This window comes from Trachemys scripta, chromosome 2 (genome assembly GCF_013100865.1).
Source record: "Trachemys scripta elegans isolate TJP31775 chromosome 2, CAS_Tse_1.0, whole genome shotgun sequence".
NCBI classification, from domain to species: domain Eukaryota; kingdom Metazoa; phylum Chordata; order Testudines; family Emydidae; genus Trachemys; species Trachemys scripta.
The window spans coordinates 245,367,361-245,385,193 of NC_048299.1; the positions used below are offsets into that span (position 1 = coordinate 245,367,361).

The 17,833-nt window shown below is 45.7% G+C and overlaps 1 protein-coding gene across 1 annotated transcript in view; it reads right to left on the reverse strand.

Moving 5' to 3' along the window:
- RGS22 (regulator of G protein signaling 22) overlaps positions 1 to 17,833 on the reverse strand; it is a 98,390-nt gene that overhangs the window by 57,124 nt on the left and 23,433 nt on the right. Inside the window, exons 7-9 of the mRNA XM_034763377.1 lie at positions 17,079 to 17,247; positions 14,913 to 14,996; positions 11,611 to 12,310 (exon numbers count right to left, since the gene is read on the reverse strand). Coding sequence (XP_034619268.1) covers positions 11,611 to 12,310; positions 14,913 to 14,996; positions 17,079 to 17,247 — 953 coding nt within the window. The remainder of the gene's footprint in view (positions 1 to 11,610; positions 12,311 to 14,912; positions 14,997 to 17,078; positions 17,248 to 17,833) is intronic.

The following is a 17,833-nucleotide window of genomic DNA, read 5'->3' on the forward strand; positions in this document are numbered from 1 at the left end:
CGGGTGCCGGGCCGGGGGCTCGGGTGCCGGGCCGGGGGCTCGGGGGCTCGGGTGCCGGGCCAGGCCGGGGGCTCGGGGGCTCGGGTGCCGGGCCGGGGGCTTGGGGGCTCGGGGGCTCGGGTGCCGGGCCGGGGGCTCGGGGGACGGGCTGGGGACCTGCGGTGCCGGGGGCCGGGGTGGGCCGCGCCTCCTCCCCCCACACCCCTCCTTACCTGCTTCAGGCTTCCCGCGACTCAAATGTTCGCGGGAAGCAGGGGAGGGGGCGGAGACTTTGGGGAGGGGGCGGAGTTGGGGAGGGGGCGGGGCTGGGGGCGGGGCTGGGGCCCTTTAGTGTCCTCCTTTCGGAGGCACTAAATATGGTAACCCTAATTAATCCAGTCCTGCAAGTGCAGAGCACCCCCTACTTTTTTCTGTGAGTGCTTGAGCCCTGGAGCACCCACAGAGTCAGCACCTATGCTGAGCAGTATAAGACACACATTTTGGGGGGGACAGGGCTGGGACTAGAAATTTGCGGATATTGCCCTGTATGTAATTCATGAGTGACAAGTCTGAATGCTCATGTATTTAGCTGGGGGTGAATTTGCATGCTGAAGGCTGTGTGAACAGCCCAGGAGTGGATGTTCTGACACCAAAGCAGTGTAAAAGGGATGCCAAGCTAGAGACACAACTGTTCAACAGCCCAAGGTAATGTCACATACACTTACTCAAGATTCTCCTGTTTACCCCACCAAGAAGTACATTAGCCATATTGGCCACAGCATTGTACTGGGAGCTCATGTTCAGCTGATTATCCATCACAACCCCCAAATCATTGTTTACTTGCAGCCTGCTTACCAAGCAATCCAGATTGCTCTGTATTAGTGACCTGTCCCCTTCATTATTTACCACTCCCCCAATTTTTGGGTCATCTGCAAACTTTATCAGTGATGATTTTATGTTTTCTTCCAGGTCATTGATAAAAATGTTAAATAGCATAGGACCAAGAACCAATCCTTATAGGATGCCACTAGAAACACACCAGCTTATATGATGATTTTCCATTAACAGTTAAATTTTGACTCAGTTGCCCAGTTTAAATCCATTTAATGTGTATCATACTAATTTTATATCTTTCTATTTTTTTAATCAAAATATCATGTGGCACCAAGTCCAGTGCCACACAGAAGTCTATATTACATCAACATTATTACCTTTATCAACCAAACTCATAATCTCATCAAAAAAATCAAGTTAGTTTGCCAGAATCTATTTTCCATAAGCCTATGTTGATTGGCATTAATTAATAACCCTCCTTTAATTCTTTATTAATTGAGACCCAAAGCAGCCACGTCATTATCTTGCCTGGGATTGATGTCAGACTGACAGCCCTATAATTACCCAGGTCATCCCATTTACTCTTTGTAAATACTGGCACAATGCTAGCTTTCTTTCAGTCTTCTGAAACTCCCTCAATGTTTCAAGACATATTGAAAGTCAACACTAACGGTCCAGTGAACATCTTAGCCAGCTCTTTTAAAACCCTTGGATGCAAGTTGTCTAGACCTGCTGATTTTTAAATCTCTAACTTTAAAAACTTGTTTAACATCCTCCTGAGATACTAGTGCAATGGAAAGAATGTTATCATCATTATATGATGAGACTACATCATCTGGTTTTCCCCAAATACAGAAATATTTATTGCACACTTCTGCCTTTTCCATATTATTATTATTGATAATTCCACCATTTACAGCCAGTAATGGACCAAGATCATTATCAGGATTCTTTTTGTTCCTACAAAATTTTAAAATGTCATTCTTATTGACCTTAACTCTGCAGGCCATGATTTCTCCTATTGTCACTTTGCTTATCAGTTTTCTACAATTCCTGTATTCTGATTTATATTCATTACTATCATCTTCCCCTTTATTATATATTATTTTTTAAAGTTTTCTTCATGTCCCTTCTAAACCAGATCAGTTTTTAACTGTACAGTGTCAGGTTCAGTGAATGGAACCAGAGGGCAGAACCAGTTACCAAGAGTCAGACTAAGTCAGGATACCAAGATCTTGTGCACGACACAGTCTTTTTGGCTTTGTATGCACACTGGTTGGGGATGCTGTTGGGTCCTGTGTGGAAAAGAATTCTTGGTACAGGGTTTCGGGAGGGATATGTGAAATACGAGGTGGACCTTGAGAGACTGGGGTAGGTGTAGTTCAATGGTGACCAGGTTAAGTTGGCGATGGATTCAGTCAAGGCCAAGGAACTGAAAGTCCAATTTACATAAGAGTCTACTTGTGCAGAGGTGCTTCCTTGAGATCCACACTATTTGTCCCACTGAATAAGTGGGGCCTGATTGATTATGTTTGTCTGCATATCGCTTCTAGTTGGCTTTCACTTTTCCAGGTGACCCCTTACTTCTTCCTGCACCAAGTCCAATGTGATTGGGTTAGGAAAAGTCATAGGTAACTGTAGGTGGACTCAGAAGTGGTACTCATAGATGGCAAAAAAGGGACTTTTTACTGTGGAAGCGTGTTATTGTATGCAAACTCCACATAAGGTAATAGTGAGGACCAGTAATCTTGATGGCGGTTAATATAACATCATAGTTATTGCTCTAAAATCTGATTGACTCTTTCTGTCTGGTCAGTGGATTGAGGGTGGTGGGGGAAGAAAGGTGTGGCTGGATCTCCAGAAGACATAGGCTTCACACCAGAATTGGGCTGTAAATTGTTATCCTCAGTCAGAGGTGATGTGATCCAGTAGACCACATGTAGTCACCAGCAAGGAAAGGGGCTGTACTGCAGCTGATTAGGTTCAGTGCTAATGACCCTTCCTAGGAAACAGGGTAATACGGCCTAGTGGCCGGCGTCAATAAAGTTGCCCTTCTACACAGGGCTGCATGGCCCAATGGCTCGACTCACTGAAGTGGCCCTTCCACTCAGGGCAGCGTGGCCTAATGACCAGCATCAATAAAATGGCCCTTCTGCTCAGGGCAATGCAGCCTAATGGCCAGAGTCAATAACGGGGCCCTTCCACTCAGGGCAATGCAGCCTAATGGCAGGCGTCAATAATGCAGCCCTTCTGTTCAGGGCATCATGGCCTGATGTCTGGAGCCCATAAAGCAACTCTTCTAGCCAGGGCAGTGTGGCTTAATGGTCAGAGTCAATAAAGTTGCACCCCTCCATGGGGTTGTGTGGCGTATTGGCCCACTGGGGATGTGGGTCATCACTTGGGGATGTGTGGCACTCTGGGTAGGGGGACTTGGGCCCTCCCTGCTGCTCTGAGCCCCAGCCCAGGGCCCTGGTTACTCACCACCGAGTCAGCAGGGATCCTCCTGAAACACGCTGACTGGGTTCCTGGTTCACCCAGCAGACGCGAAGGGGCATGGCTTCCTCAGCCTGCAATGCACAATTAACCTTTGCTGGGCCATGGTGGGGTAGGTACACCCTGTCACAGTGTCTTTGGGAGAGTACGGCCCTGATTGCCATACTAGTGGCATCGGCTTCTACTAGAAAGCTCATGTTGTATCCAGGTGGGCCAGTATGGATGCAGTGGTAAAGGCAAGTTTCAGCTGATCGAATGCATGCTGGGTTTCAGGGGAACCACTGGAACTGGGCATTCTTTCAGAGCAGAGCAATGAGGGGCTCAATTTATTCCGAGAAATGTGAGATAAACAGCTGACAAAAATTCACAAACCCTAAAGCGTTGCAAGTCACAGGTCAGGTGGGGGTGATCCAGTCATGAACAGCCTGGACCTTGTGTGGGTCCATATTGATTCCTGTGGAGGATCAGGATATTCTGTGATATCCCAGAAATTCTGTGGAAATCTGGTCAAACGCATACTTCTGAAGCTTAGTCTAGAGTCTGTACTACTGTAAATGCTCCAGGACCACACAAATGTGACTAGTGTGCTGCTCAGGGCTGTCTGAGAAAACCAGGATATTGCCTAGATAAACCACTACATATTGGTCCAGCACATTCCTGATAAAGTGCTGGAAGGTAGCCAGGGTATTAGGCTGAACTGCATCACCAGATATTCAAACTAATCATAGCAGATTTGGAAGGCAGTCTTCCATTTATCACCTTCCTTAACATGTATGAGGTTATAGGCTCCCCGGAGGCCCAACTTAGTAAATATAGGGGCAGCCCTCATGCGATCCAGTAACTCAAGAATCAGGAGCAGAGGGTACTGGTTCCTTGTCGTTATTTGATTCATGATGTGACAGTCAACACAGAGTTGGAGACTGCTGTCTTCTTTTCTGTCTCAGAGGACTGGGGCACCAGCTGGCGATGTTGATTTGTCAATAAACCCTTGGGCCAGACTCTTCTGAAGGTATTCCCGGAGTGTGGCCAATTCAGGTTTGGGCATGGTGTAAATCCGCCTGAATGGCAATTTTGCCCCCAGCTGTAATTCTATGGGGCAGTTGTAGGCCTGATGTGGGGAAAAGTTTTTCACATTCCTCTTTTCAAACATATTTTTCATAATTCTAGTATTTATGAGGAAGTTCCGATGTAGCTCAAGGGGGTGCCCCTGCCTGGGCCATCACCTTTGCCTCCACTCCCCCGGCAGGTCCAAATGTTGGGACTGAATTTACCTGCCGCTGATAGTGCTGTTAACAAAATGCAGAACGGAGGCTGATTTCTTGTTTTTGCCAGAGAATTAGGGGATTATGATGGGTCAGACAGGGAATTCCAAGGATCAGGGGGAAGTGTGGAGAATTAATTGCATTGTGTTATGGTACCCCTTAATGCCTGTTTTCAGAAGGACTGTTTCCTCAGTCAGAGAGACTGAAGAAAGAGGCAACCCATCAGTAGTTTCTATGAGGTTTGCAACTAACTTGTATTGCAAAGCGATTTGCAGAAACCAGGCAGTTGTGGCATCTATGAAGTTGTCAGCAGCCCCTGAATTGACAAGAGCCCATTGGACTGGAATCCATTGTTCCACCTTGGGAATGTGCAGCTGAATAGGTACCTGAAAGCGAGGGACATCCTGACATGGTGCACGATGTGTCCTAGTCAGGACTGAGGTGTGGGGGAACTTCTTTCCTTTAGTGCCCAGGCCCACCCCCTTAGCAGGCCTGGGCCATCTCATTTCCCAGATCCTTCAGTGCTTGCGTGAGACAGTTAAAAATAGAGTGGCCCAATTCTCCACAATAGAAGCATACGTGGTGCCAACAACGACATATTCTGTCCTCGTGGGTGAGCCACCGATGGGCAATATCCACCTGCATCTGTTTGGTGCAAAGTGCAGACATCAAGGGAACAACACGCAGAGAGGGATGTTGCAGGGAGCCCCTTTTTTCTTCCCTTCTTTCACACAGCTGGTTATCTATATGAATGGTGAGATCCATGAAGGCATTTAAACTCATGGGATCTCTACACGGGCAATCTCATCGTTTATTTCTTTCCACAGACCCCACCAAAACTGATACAGTTGCATTGCCTCATTCTATTCAGGATCTGCCGTGGAAGTGCAGTATGTAGGTAGCCGCTGTATCCTTCCCCTGCCAGAATTTCCTCAGTGCAGTCTTGGCTGTTCAAGCATGGTGCAGATCATCCAATATTACTGACATGGACTGGAGGAAAGCATTTCTATTCAAAAGAACCAGGCTATCATTCTCCAGCAGTGGGGAGGCCCAGTCTAGTGCTTCTCTCATTAGCAGGCTGATAGGCAGGCTCACATTGGACAAATCAGAGTTGTAGGTCTGGGGACATGTCAAAAACAAGTGGCGACATTGGTTAATGAAGCTCCAGAACTGCTGGCAGGACCCATCAAAACATTCTGGAAGGGGAATCTTAGGACCCTGTTAAGGGCGGGGATCTTCAAGGAGTGCAGAAGTGTGGCATTTTCTGCACACAACTGGTCTACTTCTACCTGGTGTAGCTGGTTCACCGTGTTAGTTCTGTGACCTGATCCTGCAGGGCTTGATTAGCCACCTGAAGGTGCGTGGCTCACTCAGGTGAGTCCAGTGCTCCCAGAGGCAGGGACTAGGCTGCTGGATCCATTCCTCTCACACTGGGCCCACTCCTGTGGGTTATAGTGATCTGTAAAAGCAGTCAGGGCTGCAGCATGGGTATTCTGGCCTAGGGGTTAGAGCTGAGTGCGGGCCAAGGGCCAGGAGCCAGTTACCAGGAATCAGGCCAGGTTGGAATGCCAGGAGATCAGAATTGTGAGAGAAACCAGAAAGTGGGGATTAAGAGTCAGTTACCAAGAGTCAGGCTGAGTCAGGATACCAGGAGGTCAGGTTAGGGTGATAGAACCAGAAGGCAGGAAACATGAAGCAGTACCGAGAGTCAAGCCAAGTCAGGATACAGGAGATCAGGATCAGACAATGAAACCGGAAGGCAGGAACCAGGAGGCAGTTACTAAGAGTCAGGCTAAGTCAGAATTTCAGGAGGTCATTATCAGAGGGCTGGAGCAGCTAAACACCAGACCACCAGCCCGCAGACAACTTCCTGTTTCCTTCTCTGTCTTAAATAGGCCTATAAAAGCAACCAAGCAGTCAGCCAGTGGCACAGGAGCTGTGGCACAAGTGCAGCAAACAGAGGTGTAAACAGGGGAGTTTGGGAATGGGGGTTGTCATAACTATAAAGGGAAGGGTAACAGCCCTCCTGCGTACAGTACTATAAAATCCCTCCTGGCCAGAGACTCCAAAATCCTTTTACCTGTAAAGGGTTAAGAAGCTCAGGTAACCTGGCTGACACCTGACCCAAAGGACCAATAAGGAGACAAGATACTTTCAAATCTTGGAGGGGGGAAGGCTTTTGTTTGTGCTCTTTGTTTTGGGGGTTGTTCGCTCTTGGGACTGAGAGGAACCAGACATCAATCCAGGCTCTCCAAATCTTTCTGAACAAGTCTCTCATATTTCAAACTTGTAAGTAAACAGCCAGGCAAGGTGTGTTAGTTTTTATCTTTGTTTTCTCAACTTGTAAATGTACCTTTTTGCTAGAGTGTTTATCTCTGTTTGCTGTAACTTTGAACCTAAGGCTAGAGGGGATTCCTCTGGGCTCTTTAAGTTTGATTACCCTGTAAAGTTATTTTCCCTCCTGATTTTACAGAGATGATTTTTACAGTTTTCTTTAATTAAAAGCCTTCTTTTTAAGAACCTGATTGATTTTTCCTTGTTTTTAGATCCAAGGGGGTTGGATCTTGATCCACCAGGAGTTGGTGGGAGAAAGGAGGGGGATGGTTAATTTCTCCTTGTTTTAAGATCCAAAGAGTTTGGATCTGTATTCACCAGGGAATTGGTGAAGAGTCTCTCAAGGCTACCCAGGTAAGGGAAATTGCATTTGGGAGTGGTGGCAGCGGACCAGATCTAAGCTGGTAGTTAAGCTTAGAAGTTTTCATGCAGGCCCCCACATTTGTACCCTAAAGTCCAGAGTGGGGAAGCAGCCTTGACAGGGGTGCAGTGTTCTGGTTTTGTTTTGGTGGTGTCGGTTTTTTGTTTTCCCCCTTGACAGGAATTTAGGTGGGAAAGGTACAGAGGCAGCAGTGGTAATGACCAAAGCCATGGAAGAATCATAGAATCATAAAATATCAGGGTTGGAAGGGAACTCAGGAGGTCATCTAGTCCAACCCCCTGCTCAAAGCAGGATCTAATCCCCAACTAAATCATCCCAGCCAGGGCTTTGTCAAGCCGGGCCTTAAAAACCTTAAAGGAAGGAGATTCCACCACCTTCCTAGGTAACCCATTCCAGTGCTTCACCACCCACCTAGTGAAAAAGTTTTTCCTAATATCCAACCTAAACCTCTCCCACTGCAACTTGAGACCATTACTCCTTGTCCTGTCATCTGGTACCACTGAGAACAGTCTAGATCCATTGATCACTACTTGTTGAACCCAATGATCTAGCCAGCTTTCCATCCACCTTATAGTCCAATGAAGATGACCAGATGTGGAAGCTGCAGGATGTACATGATGCTAGAGCAGGTACCTGAAAAGAACTTCATTTGTATGAAATGCCACCTGATAGAGCTGATGGAAGAGAAGAGCCGAGGCTTGGAGATGCAGGTGGAAACTATGGTTGAGTTTTGAAGGGGATTCAAGCAGATGATGGAGCAAAGGCAAGAGGAGGCTGAAGGGAAAAGTCAAGACTTGAAAATGCAACCTGGACTGAAGAACTCTGAGGGGAGACTGCTGGGTGAGGAAAGTGGCCAGAGGACACATGTGACTATGAGAGGAAATGACCAGCTAGTGATGGAGAAATAGAGTTCAGGAACAGGTTTGCTGAGCTGGAAAATGAAGAAGGGCATGGCAGGCAGTAACTGAAGGTGGGAGGGCAAGGAAGAATAGAAGTGTGACTAGTCCTATAAGAAGAGGAGAAGAGTCAATAGAGATACCCAGAGTTCAGAGCCCCAGGAGGATACAGGATGACTTGCAGAAGATTGCAAGGGAGAATAAAAGACAAAAGGACTTGCAGCCAGAAAGAACAGGAGGAAGGCTGGAGAATCACACCATCACCAGGAAAAGGCAGGTTTACATGACTGGTGATTCCTACTAAGAACAGACAGGCCTGTCATCAGAGCTGATTCAGAGAACAGAAGGGTGTGCTGTCTGCTGGGAGCTAAGATACGGGACGTGGACCTGAGGCTGAAGAGGGTCCTAATGTGAGCAGGAAAGAATCCACTGATTATCCTTCATGTGGGAACAAATGACACAGCTATATTCTTGCTGGAACATATCCATGGAGACTATGCCAGGCTGGGGAACACACTTCAGGAAATGAAGGCTCGGGTGATCTTCGGTGGGATTTTGCCTGTCCCTAGAGGAGGAGAACGAAGGTGAGACAAGATTATGATGATAAACAGATGGCTCAGGTAGTGGTGCTACAAGGAGGGCTTTGGGATGTTTGACCACTGGGAGGCATTCATGGACAGGGGACTGTTCTCGCGGGATGGACTCATCCTGAGTAGGGAGGGAAACAGACTTCATGGATGGAGGTTGGCACAACTCATTACAAGAGCTTTAAACTAGAAATTCAGGGGAGACCGTTGGGAGATGCTCATGTAATCTCCATGCCTGATTTTAAGATTCAGAGGGAGGAAAATCAAGTAAGAAAGGATATAGCAATGGAGAAAGGCACAGCAGTGGGTAGGAGCATGGGCATTAAGAGGAAGGACAGTGCTGATACCAATCAGGTAGGTGATATTGGCAGTAAAATGACTGTACCCAATTGGGTGAGGAATGTGGGTGAAGCCAAGCTGCAATAGTTAAGATGTTTGTACACCAATGCAAGAAACCTGGGTAACAAAATGGAGGAACTAGAACTACTGGTGCAGGAAGTGAAACCAGATATTATAGGGATAACAGAAACATGGTGGAATAGTAGTTATGACTGGAGTACTGGTATTGAAGAGTCTTTTCTGTTCAGGAAAGACAGAAATAAAGGCAAAGGTGTTGGAGTAGTATTGTATATTAATGATAAGGTAGACTGTAAAGAAATTAGAAGTGATGGAAAGGATAAGACAGTCTGTTTGGGCCAAAATCACTTTGAGGAAGAAAGCTACTAGAGGTTCCCCTAATATAGTGCTTGGGATGTGCTACAGACCACCAGGATCCAATTTGGATATGGACCTATTTAATGTTTTTAACTAAATAAGCACTACTGGGAATTGTCTGATTCTGGGAGACTTTAACTTCCTACATGTAGATTGGAGGACAAGTGCTACTAATAAGAGTAGGGCCCAGATTTTCCTGGGTGTAATAGCTGACAGATTTCTTCATCCAATAATTGCTGAAACAACACCCCTCCTGCACCCCAACCCCTTGCTGAGCACCTCCTGCACCCCAACCCCCTGCCCTGAGCCCCCAGCCACGCCCTGCACCCCTCCTGCACCCCAACCCCCTGCTCTGAGCCCCCTCCTGGACCCCAAGCCCCTGCCCTGAGCCCCCTAACCCCCTGCCCTGAGCCCCCTGCCACACCCCTCCTGCACCTCAAGCCCCTGCCCTGAGCCTCCTGCCGCACCCCTCCTGCACCTCAAGCCCCTGCCCTGAGCCCCCAACCCCCTGTCCTGAGCCCCCTGCCCCACCCCTCCTGCACCCCAACCCCCTGCCTTGAGCCCCCTGCCGCACGCCTCCTGCCCCCAATCTCCTGCCCTGAGCCCCGTGCTGCACCCCAACTCCCTGTCCTGAGCCCCATGCTGCACCCCAACTCCCTGTCCTGAGTCCCTTCCTGCACCCCACACCCATCCTGCACCCCTGCCCTGAGCCCCTCCTACACCCTGCAACCCTCCTGCCCCCAACCCCCTGCCCTGAGCCCCCTCCCACACTCTGCACTCCTTCCTGCACCCCAACCTCCTGCCCTGAGTCCCCTGCCACACCCCTCCTGCACACCAACTGCCTGCCCTGAGCAGGACTGGCTCCGGGGTTTTTGCCGCCCCAAGCAGCGGGGGAAAAAAAGCAAAAAAAAAAAAAAAGCCATGATCGCAATTGCGATCGGTGGCACTCCGGTGGCAGCTCCACCGCACCGCTTTCTTCTTCGGTGGGAATTAGGAGCAGGTGCTTCCCTCCGAGAGGGACCCGCTGCTGAATTGCCGCCGAACAGCCCAACGTGACGCCCTTTCCCCTTGGCCGCCCCAAGCACCTGCTTGCTGGGCTGGTGCCTGGAGCCAGCCCTGGCCCTGAGCCCCCTAACCTCCTGCCTTGAGCCCCCTGCCACACCCCTCCTGCACCCCAACTCCCTGCCCTGAGCCCCCTGCCACACCCCTCCCGCACTCCAACCCCCTGCCCCAGCCCTACATTCATGGCCCTGCATACAATTTCCGCACCCAGATGTGGCCCTCGGGCCAAAAAGTTTGCCCATCCCTGGACTAGATGATCACAATGGTCCCTTCTGACCTTAAAGTTTATGAGCTGATTATCCCATTCCCTAGTAAGATTTGGAGATCTGTAGCAGATACCAACTAATATCATATCTTGTGCTTTATCAGTTAGGACACTGATCTATAAGCATTCAAGATCATGTTCTTTCAAGTTATCAGTGACTCGGAAATACGTACTATTTTTTACATAAAGTGCCACTCCCCTTTTCCTTTTGCCCACTCAGTCTTTCCTAAATAAGCTATAACCATTGATATTAACATTCAATCCTAATAGGCATGATTCATCCCATTGAGCAAATAGCTGTCATTTTGGAAATACGTTTCCAAACATTTCTAAATAGCAGAAGCCAAAACATTTCTATTACCAAATTAAACCCAAGTTTTGTACAGAATAAATGTCCCTACTAGCTTAGGACAGGGTGACCTAAATTTAATAAAGCATATTGTTAGGAAAGTGTGTCATACTGTATGCCCTGCTTGTGACTTTAAAATCTTACATTTATAGAGCATCTTTCATTCTGTTTTCATTAAGACATTTATTCATATTCAGTTTTATAAAAAAAAAACCTTTTGTATAAAGCCTTAATTTTCACCCTGATTCTGACCTCAGACTAGTTTTGCAAACATATAACTCAGCCAACTTCAGTGGTTATTCCTGAATTACCCTTGTATTAGTGAAATAATCAGAATTAGAACCATTGTGTCTGCATTATTCACTCATATCCATTATGCATGGGTAATTCTAAATGCTTATAAACAACATTTATCTTACCTTCTTTATAAGCATTAAAAACAATGGAAAATACCTTTGCTGCCTTCTAGTGTCCTTAAGGACCTTTAGTCTTTCAATGTCCATCCAGAGCCACCAGTACCTTTCACCCAAAGTTCCTTTTATGAACTTCTTGAATCTTTCAAACTCATTTCTGTTGCCAATATCGTAAGTTCTGTGACTGGTACACCAGGCAGCCCGACTGTCTGTGACATCACTTTCAGACCTTGAACTTGAACTCATTTCTTCAGTTCCCTGTTTTATGCAATGTCCTTTGGAGTCTAACTTGTTGGATGGAGAGATACTTTGAGAAGTAAGTGGCTCTGCAGCAGTAGCAAAAAGTTGATTATTTGATAACTCATGTATAAATACTTTGGACAGTTTACTGAAGTTCATATCAGTCTTGCTCTTAACGGCCGGTTGTCCTGTCAGTTTTGAGACTGATTCATTCACTATATACTGAATATAAACTGATGTAAACTCTTCTAATGTTTGAAAAGCTGACATTTCCTGTCTACCATCGTATTCCAGATTTTCTTTCTCCTCAGCACCATTCTCCCATTTCTGATCTAGGTATACTCTTAACATAGTGTGGGAAGGAGTGTCAGCAATGGATACAGAAGTGCCAACCTCTGTACTTTTGGATCTCCCACTAACATTGCTAGTTTTTGCAGTTCCTGTCCTCTGGGAAAGGGGGAGACTCCTTTGACTGTATTCCATAGCCAGGGAATCCACTCCTGCATTAAATCAAAAGAGATCATTGAAAACGCTCTCAGATTCAAAACTGTTCTCCTGGCGAACAGAAAAAGTTTTCAAGTTACAAAAATTGGAACATATTTGCATTTTATTGTTGACAGCAATGGAAAGTGCCATACTGCCACAGTTGGGATCAGCAAATGTGCTTGAGCTGCAGCTATTTTGCTATAAACAGAAGGGGTCTTCTGCCATAACCTTCTCTGCGAGATCCCCTTGACTCTGTGAAACTCACTCCCCACCCTGGTCCACCAGATCTCTGCATTCTCAACCATCCGACCCCAACACATTCCAAGGCAACCTACCTTGCCAGCAGGCAGCACCCCACAAACTGGCATCCCAACCCATAGGCACCTCTGCCCCCAGAGCACCTATTAAATGTCTGGTCATGCTGCTAGGCCCATCTTTTCTCCCATGCCTGTGGCGAGGTGGTGGTTTGAGGTGGGAGGCGTTTTTTATTTAGGATCAATAGGGAATAATAAATGGTAGCTGTTTATCTACCTATGATGGATGGAAAGTGTATTACTTGTCATATTGGAAAATGGCATGAGCTTATTGATTTTAATTGATGTCAGGGTGCTCAGAGCATTGGACAGGCACCTGTCAATGGAATAACATCTTTTTATACATGGAAAGAGTAAATATACAAGAATAGGTCTGGGACCTTGGATCCTAGGACCCTGTGATCATAAGAACGGCCATACTGGGTCAGACCAAAGGTCCATCCAGCCCCGTATCCTGTCCTCTGACAGTGGCCAATGTCACGTGCCCCAGAGGGAATGAACAGAACAGGTATTCATCAAGTGATCCGTCCCTCGTCGCCCATTCCCAGCTTCTGGCAAACAGAGGATAGGGACACTATCCCTACCTATCTTGGCTAATAGCCATCGATGAACCTATCCTCCATGAATTTATCTAATTCTTTTTTGAACCCTGTTATAGTCTTGTGCTTTGTGGGAAGAAATACTTCCTTTTGTTTGTTTTAAATCTGCTGCCTATTAATTTCATTTGGTGACCCCCAGTTCTTGTGTTATGAGAAGAAGTAAATAACATTTAACTATTTACTTTCTCCACCACAGTCATGATTTTATAGACCTCTATCATATCCCCTCTTAGTCATCTCTTTTCCAAGTTGAAAAGTTCCAGTCTTATTAATCTCTCCTCGTACGGAAGCTGTTCCATACCCTTAATATTTTTTGTTGCCCTTTTCTGAACCTTTTCCAATTCCAATATATCTTTTTTGAGATGGGGTGACCACATCTGCATGCAGTATTCAAGATGTGGGTGAACCATGGATTTATATAGAGGCAACATTAAATTTTCTGTCTTATTATCTATCCCTTTCTTAATGATTCCCAATATTCTGTTTGCTTTTTTGACTGCCGCTGCACGTTGAGTGGATGTTTTCAGAGAACTATCTACAAATACTCCAAGATCTCTTTCTTGATTGGGAATAGCTAATTTAGCTCCCATCATTTTATATGTACAGTTGGGATTATGTTTTCCAATGTGCATTAGTTTGCATTTATAAACATTGAATTTCATCTGCCATTTTGTTGCCCAGTCACCCAGTTTTGTGAGATCCTTTTGTAGTCTGCTTTGAACTTCACTATCTTGAGTAGTTTTGTATCATCTGCAAATTTTGCTACCTCACTGTTTACCCCTTTTTCCAGATCATTTATGAATATGTTGAATAGGACTGGTCCCAGTACAGACCCCTGGGGAACACTACTGTTTACCTCTCTCCATTCTGAAAATGGACCATTTATTTCTACCTTTTGTTTCCTATCTTTTAACTAGTTACTGATCCATAAGAGGACCTTCCCTCTTATCCCATGACAGCTCACTTTGCCTAAGAGCCTTTGGTGAGGGACCTTGTCAAAGGCTTTCTGAAAATCTAAGTACTCTATATCCACTGGATCCCCCTTGTCCACATGCTTGTTGACCCCCCTCAAAGAATTACTGTAGATTGGTGAGGCATGATTTCCCTTTACAAAAAACATATTGACTCTTCCCCCAATAAATTATATTCATCTATATGTGTGACAATTCTGTTTCCTATAGTTTCAACCAGTTTGCCCGGTACTGAAGTCATGCTTATCAGCCTGTAATTGCCAGGATCACCACTGCAACCCTTTTTAAAAATTGGTGTCATATTAACTATCCTCCAGTCATCTGGTACAGAAGCTTATTTAAATGATAGGTTACAAACCACAGTTAGTAGTTCTGCAATTTCCCAAAAAGGAATCAGTTCTGTTCACAAGAGTTTCATTAATAATGTGTTTAGATAAATAACCAGCTCCCCTCTCTCTCTCCCCGTACCATTGAGGCAGCTCATTTCTTTTTGCTCCACTCCCACTCATCCCCTTTAGCCATCCTCCCTTTGATTGGCAGCTCAGTGCAGATGTTCTCATGTTATTAAAATGGCCTCCAGCCTCCCCTGTTGTTCTTAGCTGCTGAGCAGGAAACCTGACACTTTTACTTGCCCAGATTCCTTCTGCATATCCCAGGCTTCTGGGCAATAGGATTTTTCCAGTCCAGATGGTAGTTGGCACAAGTGATCATTTATCTATAAATATTGCTTACCTAGATTACTGCTGCTACTGCTGTATAAATCAGCTGTGTAAGACTGAGCAGAAAAACTACATGTGCCTTGAGAAGGAACGGAATCTAAACGAAAAGCAAGAAAAAACAAAGTCATAATTTTACCATTGCTATACAGCATCTTGGTTTCAATTTGTTTTTTTTAAATTTGAGGGTTAACCGAATCCCATCCATATTCCTGTAACCATTCAGCACAACAAGAGATATAAGCATCCATGTTTCAGTGCATAAGACATCCATTACTAATCAGAGTTTAGGATGGGCAGATTAGTCCATAATTTTCCATTATAGTATTTCTTGTAACTCCCTGTGAATTATGTAGTGGTGGCCAATGTCACAGGCAGAATACTGAACGGAATGGATCACTGGTCAGATCTGGTATAGAAATTCCTATGTTCCATACTCACACTATTCCATATTTTACAAATATTTTAAAAAAATTTAAATCCACCAATTTTCATAATACTGAATCTAATCTACTTTACTCTAATTCTTAATCTACATTGATGAAGGAATAATTCAAATATTATTTTATTACATAACAAATTAAAAATATCACAAGTGGCAAAAAACGTCAGGCTAACCCCTGGCCCTGATCCCCCAGTGGCATAAATTCCAACTAGAGGTGTGTGTCATGAATCCCGGCCTGCAGCAGAGCTAGTCTCTAGGCAGCCTCATCAGTACAGTTGGTCTGCAGCAGGCTGTCTGATTAGCCAAGCCCGCAGATACCAGCAGATTGGCTCTTAAGCCAGCAGCAGCTCACTGGCTTTTCAATGTTCATGCTCATCACTGTGCCTGCTCCTGCTTTGAACCCATCCTTGTCTGCCACCCTGCTTGCAGGTCCTGCCCTCTGGTTTGACCCTCAGCTCTGGCTCCTGACTATGGACTCCAGCTTGATCCTTGGCTCTGGTACCAAGTTTTTTGCCTTCCAGTTTTACCCTTGGCTTTGGCTCCCAATGACTGACTACAGCTCTGACTCTGGCCACTAGGCTAGATTGCCCTCATCCTGGTTGGCTGACACTGCTATCTGACCATGTCCTGCACCTCATATTCCAGGGATGTTCCCATGAGATAACTATGCTGCAACCAAACCTCACCCCATGCCCATTCTTTGACTCTGACCCAAGTGCATGGAGGTTAAGGAAGGGAAGCACTGTGCATGCATAATGCCTTTTAGATTGAAGGAGCAGCAGATTTTGCATGACAGAGTAATATCCAGACGCAGATGAAAAACAGAGCTCCACACTAGAAGACAAAGCTCTCGGGCAGGAGAGCTAATAGATCCATAAGGTGAAAACTCACTGATTATTGGACAACTGAGGGGAGGAGCAAGAAGGAAGACTATCCACATGGCTACTAGCAACCCTCACTAAGGAGAAAGTGAATGTGTTGGAATACGGGGGTGCATTGCTAAGGGGCTCACTGAAGTGTTGTGGTTAAAAGTTCTTGCAAATTTAGATTATGCTAAAACACTTTGTGGCTCCCCCAACATTTGAAGCCACTATAGTCTGAGCAGAAAAAAGTAACAGCAAAGTGGACTTCCCAGAGGTTCCCATTCCTATCCCAGTCCCAGCCCAATGCAATACAGATCCTGCAAGTGCTGTACAATCTTGACCTGGCTGCTTGCAGCTCTGCCTAAAGTAATGATTAAGTCATGACTTACATATTAGTGCAACCTATGTACATTAATGATTAATGAATGAGTCGGCATATTTTATAAAAGTAGGGTTCCATAGCAATAATGTGCTGAGGAGTTATCATACCACCCCATCCATGCTTTGGATCCACACGGCCCTGATGAGGCAATTCTCAAATATAACAGCTTCTGTGTTCTCACAGGACTGGGGAGAGACGTAGTTCCTACACTTCCCCATGTGTTTGGGCTTTTCTGATCTATTTTGCTTCCCTCTGCTCTGCATAGCAGAGGAGAGATTATGGGCCACTTATAGTAAGCAGCATTTAACATTGTGGGAGTAGAGAGAAAATACACCTATTCTCTTCCCCCATCCAAGTTCCTAGGTATTGTACTGTAGGCCACAGAACAATGACAAGCAGATATAGCAGCATTATCCAAACTCTAGAATAGCTTTGATTTCAATCTTGTCATATTTGTTATCTAAATAACATGGCTGCACCATTACTACTTACCTGGGCTGACATTGTGGTTGTATGCAACAATTCTCTGAGGGCCTGTAGACCAATACTGTGCGCCTTGAATTTGAGTGGAAACTAAAGGATGAGTAACTGTATCTGTAGTTGTTGTTTGCTGACTTTTTTTGGCTAGTGTAAACCAATCCTTTGTCTGAGTAACTGTAGCCTATGAAAAGCAACATTAAACAAGTTCAACGTAGCTTATGCAATAATTCAATTTTATCTATTTGTTGCAGGGCTTCGCAGAAAGAGATCTTATTGTCTGTGGTTATTCTGTGCTCTCTCACCATGTAGGTTTTGTTATCATAATGGTTCACAATGGATGTAGAAATATTGAGGGAAACCTGCCAGGATTAAAGTATGGCCCCTGAACTAAGGGGAGGAGTTTGAGACCAGGGCCAGGAAGAGACATGGGGAGAAGTCTCTCCAGAGAGGCCACAGTGGCGTGAATCTGGAAGGTGGGAAGGCAGCCAGGAGTGAAACACAGCTTTATGGAAGGAGGGCTGCTTGTGGGTATTCTATCCCAAGGGAGAATAAGTTGGAGCCCAAAATTCAGGGCTAGGCAGAAATCTGAAGGAAAAGACTCTCCAGAGAGGCCAGGGGCTGGAGTGGGAACAGCAGAGCTCCCCCTGCACTTAGAGGAAACTGGAAGTGTTGTGATAAATAGGCCTACAAATTTACCCTGAATGTGAACTTAACTGAAAAGTGAGTGAAAGTTTGTAAAATGTCATAATAACATATAACACCAAATT